Genomic DNA, 5,467 nt, shown 5'->3' with positions numbered 1-5,467 from the left:
TTACATTCATTTCCATGATAATGTCAATTACTACGCTGGCATAATATATTATGCGCTTCACGCCATCTATGGGTACACACCAGTAAATACGAGTTTTTGACCAAAAGAGAATCCAAGCAGTCTTGCAACGCTCAACAACCATTGTTCCAGGTACTATTAACCAGACTCAATACAACGCCATCTATGGCAGACTGCGTTGAATCGCTCCAGACTTATGCAGCCATGATAAATGTATATCACGCCACCTATTACACGCCATCTTTTTCTCGCCATCTATATATAGTCAACCACTACATAACGTACGATAGTTTTAGAATGCTAGAAACAAAAAAAAAACATTATTTCTCTACAAAGTCTTAATCCCAGTATTTGAACTGCTTTCAATTCCAAATATCAAAGTGTTAAAAAAATACTAGAAACAAAAACCCTTTTCCTATCATAGTTTTAATCCCAGTATATGAACTGCTTTCAGTTCAAATATCAAAATGAAAAAAGGCTGAACACGAAAACCCTCTAGCTTAGTTTTAATTCCACTATTTGAACTGCTTTCAATTCAATATTTGAAATTTTCGAAAAAAAGAATTGCATACCCAAATTGTCCATAACAAATATTGTCATTTTAGAATTCGAATGGCAGTGGAAGTTCGAACCAATTGTTCAGTTTTGCTTAGCAAGAAAATTTATCTAAATATTCAGCAATTCCTAAATTTTATAATTAACACTGTACTAGAAAAACGTTACACCGATATGGGACAATAAATTAATTGATTACAAGGCTCGAGAACGAAAACATTTTTTTATGCAAGGAGATATAAGAGTTCAAAGTAAGAAAATAGCAATGTTTTTCTATTTTCGATCACCAGTGACTTTTAAATTTTTCAAAACTATTTGCAAGTATGTCCTTTTTTTTTTTAAATGGGTTCTCGGTAATTTGTATGATTTTTTAAACACGCTTTAACAAAAATATATATATAAACGAATATCCGAAAAGTATGCTCTCGAAATGAATGTCAATTATACATATTCAGAAAGCGATGTGTGTAATTATCACGTACATGTAATAAAATGTTTATTGCCTAAAAGGCGAAACGGCCACAGTTACTTGTTATTTGTATTTACTAGGAAGTCGCACGATTGATATTTCTATCAGACCATTTTCTTGATTTGAGTATTTTGTATTTAAAGTTGAAAAATTAAGGTACAAAACGTTAAAGTAACATTTTGCAGCATACCATTATTGAGTTAAAAATATGATTCTATTTAACTTTGAAGGCTTTTTTGTCTGAACTGCATTAAATTCATAGTTGTAACAATCGACCTTTTTATGTCCGTATATCATCATTCCAACTAGAAGCCCACTTATCCGTTTCCATCGACTCTGTACCACATCTACTTACTATCCAGTCCACAAATCCATTTGCGTATAATGCGTTTAACGCCATCTACAGCTCGTAATTGAAGTATTGTTCATGTTCATCATAATTTGTTTCAGTATATTTTTTATATACTTGCAACGCCACCTCAGTTTTTGACCAAAATATATTTCCGTATATATTTTCCAGCAATTTATTATATTTTAAGACAGGATTTCGCATAGCATTTCGAACCCGAGTCATCCATATTAATTGCAAGCTCATTACATTAAATACCTTTCCATTCAATCTCATTGCATCCAAATATATTCCTGTTGATAGTTATGTGTGTACATTTGCTTTGACAAATCTATTTATACAATTACTGTAAAATTTACGAATAAAAATCATATATATAACTGAAGCACGGAAAACACTTTATTTAAATTACAAAAAATGTATGGTAAATGTATCAACAAAAATATCATCAAATTGTTCCGATGCGCCTTTTGATTTATTTAAATAAATAATTCATAATAAAATTTAGTTTTATATGCAAAACTAATAAATTTGTATCTGCCTGAAGGGTGAATGATCCTTTAAACATTAAGTTTGAATTTGTATATATTTTTTATTTTTATTTGAATAGGAGCATATGCTTGGTATTAGCTAACAAATGGCATATTCGCAATATCAAAAAATAGAAAACTAAGACCTTTTTTCCGGTTTTTCTTTATATATATACTATTAACTCAAGCTAAAATATGGCTATTAACTAACTATACAGATTATACTGATACAATTAGTACATGGACAATCTAATCCGCATCTGAACAACATATTAACAAAATTGAACTTCTGTTCATTAAATAGCACATTATAACCAATTTTCTTAAGCAAATATTCAATTTTCCGGCAGAGTTAATAGTAGATTTTTGCATATGCAAAGATTTCTTATGTTACGGCGTTGTAAAGTTGATGAAAATGGAAGAGTATTCAGCAGGAGAAGTAAATTTGGTATCTGCATTTGATCTGCTCTAAAAGCATTCTCCATTGCAAATTTCCATATCTATTAAAGAATTTTTTATTGGTTCACAGGGACCACTCTATGACATACAAATAATAAGAATTCATACAAAGAAATATTCCATTAACATTGCTTTGGTCCTATTTACTTTTGTGTGTTGGGCATCCTTGCGACCTTGCATAATTACGAGTCTTATTATCATCGGAATCCAGGGTCTTATTCTCCCAGACAAATGCGCAGATTTTACACCATATACATGTACAATTTAATACTTGGCTCATAGCATTGGAGTGTAATTTACAGTTAAATACATATATCCTAAGACTAACGAACTACGATCTAAGGGGCTAAGGCCTAGTCCACGTAGAATTGCTCTACAGGAACGTTCTTCAGGAGCTGGTTGGCGAGTTTGCCGAACTCGCTAGCCAATTTTTTCTGTAATTGGGCCTGCATAGCCTCCAAAACGACTTGAGAGTTTTCCCGCAGAAACAGATTGGTGGCCTCCACTGTGGAATAAGAAGCGATGTTGTAATCTCAGATTTTGGCAGGGAATTAAGTGGACACCTACGCAGAATTCGGTTGTTGTTGAAGGCACCTGAGATGCTCATTTTCACATCCTTCACATCCAGAACCAAGCTGAGAGCATCGATGTGGAGGTAGTTGGCGCCCTTGGAAGCGTGAATGGACGTCTTTCCTGTGAGGTCGGCGCTCACACCCTCGAAGTTAGCATGGAAGTCTCCACCTCCGGAGGCTGGCAGGATCAGGAGGACCCCGGAGCTCGTGTATTTAGCCTCAATCTTTAGCTTGGGCATCACGATCTTCGCCTTGAAGGGCTCGCTTCCTTCGCTCAGTTTCAGGGATGTCACCTTGAAGTTGCTCGCCCCGAAGGCCTCCATGTTCTTCAGCGTGATCTTATACCCCTGGGGACCCTCTGTTAGCTGCAGGGCAAGGGTGTCCATCTTAAAGGGCTCCACAGAAGGCAGCTGTCAAGAGACGAGACAGTGGGATTAAGCGTATTGCAAACGTAAAATTTGGGGTTTGACTAGAGTGTGCAATTATCATAAATTCATCATCACATCATGTGATTCGTTGGGATTCACCCTTACAACAAAGTTTGTTCAGAATAAAATAAATGAACTTCGAGGCGCAATGTGCTGAATGACCTTCAAATGGGAAAATGTTGTGATCATTGCACCACTGTGCGGAAAGTGAACGTCGGATTTTCCCGCGAAAACACTCATTATGCAAGTGCGACGACAGTCACAGTGACTTTCATTCGAGCTGCTCTTACGCAACCCAAAACAAGTTTTCAAAGAAATCACCTCTGGCACTCATAGGAGAAAAGTCACTCACCTGAATATCAGGAATGCCATTGGCCAAATATGGCTTTAGGTGTTCAATGGCTCCGATAAAACAGTCCACCAATTTCGGGTCGTTCCTATGACATTGTTTGATATAGGGTGCTGAAAAAATAAGGAGAAAATGTTTAGTTTTTTATGATCATAGGGCATAAGTCGCCACCCCTTAGTGTTCTCATTTTATGAGTTTAAAAAACAAACAAATAGATTTGGTTTGCTAGTTCTCACGGCTATAGAGCAGTCTGGAAATTATCAAACAAGATGGTAGGAGGTGATAAAAACAAATAAAAATATCAAAAATTCATTGATTTGTTAATGTTTTTCAGCGCAGCCGGAAGAAAACACCCAGAAGTGCCAACAAAACGGAAGATCAACACCTCCAGCCGATTCAATTCCTGTAGAGTTCATCGACTCCGCAGACTGGCTCAGTGCAATCGCGATGCCACCACAGTGGCCTCCAAATCCGATCGAGATCAAAATCAAGATATCGAGTCGGCTCGGCTTAGTTTCGATGGCAAGGCTGCCACGGAGTGCACGTCTAGAACCTGTTGGGCCGCAATTCTGTGGCACATGACACACATTCGTGGCCAGAGCGACTATTATTTATGTATAGCTGGTTTATCATTAACGCTGACTTGGCGCCTGGGCAGTTCCATTAGCGCCATTCGACGGCAAGGCGAGCTGCAGCGGCAGCGATTAAGATTTCAAGTTGAAGGCTGACCAACGGCCACGGCGAGCCGTTAATTAAGTATGGATTTGGTTCACAGTCCGCATTTTGAGTGCTTACATTTGAGTGCTCAGCGTTGCGAGTGCGATGCGGAAGCGAAGTTCGGCTGAGGCTCATCGGCCGAAATGCCGGCCGTTTGTCCCCCTTTTGTTTTGCCAACTTGACTTTTGTTTTCTTTCTTGCATTTGCCTAACAAAACCATGTCGCCTCACGCAATTAGCACCCCGTAGAGTGTGGGGGGGGGGGGGGGGGAGGTAAGGCAGTAATCTTGACATTTGACATATTCCAGAAGATGTGATTGCATTTCGCAAACACTCCACACAGCGAGTGCGAAAAGCCAACGAAAGTGCTAATTCCACCTTATACGAATAGAATGCGCCTACAACTAAGACCTCTTGGCAATTTATACTTTATATATACTTAATATAAGCACACAAATCCAATCAGGTAATTTGTACAAAATCTGGGGTTTCCTTAATGATCAATGGGTCGTAAAGTTGAGGAAAATTATCCAATTATATAAAAAGCTGAGAACGAAGTGCGGGGAATAGCTACGTTTTTCAGGTCACCTAACAATGTGCATTTTTAAATATTCTCCCAAAACAACTTGTAATCATCTACCTCAGTAATTTGTTGTATTTACTGCACTTCGTTAGTTCAGACTGTTAGTCATTCATCTTCAAGCTAATAACAATAGATCAAAGTCTCCTTGCATTAACAGGCCAATCATGGCAACGCTAGTATCCAGCGGATACTAACTGGCAGTACTAATCTTTTCACCAATCATTTTCACCACCACCACCGCTCAAGAGAGACAACTTACGGGTCTCGGCCTGCACCATCCACAGCGCTTGGATCGCGATTACTAGGCACACCGCTTTATTCATTTCACTCAAGAACCACTTCCGGCTATCTCAATCTCAATCTGCAGCAGCACGCAACGAAGTCGGAAACTGAAGCTATCAACTTTCTGCGGGTGGAGTGCTCGAACGTCCGTCGACGC

General features: G+C 38.3%; 1 protein-coding gene across 1 annotated transcript; it reads right to left on the bottom strand.

The window, feature by feature from the left end:
* Nucleotides 1-2,010: 2,010 nt before the first annotated feature.
* On the bottom strand, nt 2,011-5,467 carry LOC117145184. The gene is made up of 5 exons (XM_033310740.1): nt 5,419-5,467; nt 5,288-5,377; nt 3,733-3,842; nt 2,948-3,362; nt 2,011-2,885 (listed from the first exon to the last, which is right to left on the bottom strand). The coding sequence occupies exons 2-5, from the start codon at nt 5,349-5,351 to the stop codon at nt 2,734-2,736; spliced, it is 741 nt and encodes a 246-aa protein (XP_033166631.1). The 5' UTR covers nt 5,352-5,377; nt 5,419-5,467; the 3' UTR covers nt 2,011-2,733.

The sequence above is a fragment of the Drosophila mauritiana genome, chromosome 3R, assembly GCF_004382145.1.
Source record: "Drosophila mauritiana strain mau12 chromosome 3R, ASM438214v1, whole genome shotgun sequence".
NCBI classification, from domain to species: Eukaryota; Metazoa; Arthropoda; class Insecta; order Diptera; family Drosophilidae; genus Drosophila; species Drosophila mauritiana.
This window is presented reverse-complemented; position numbering and strand designations above follow the sequence as displayed.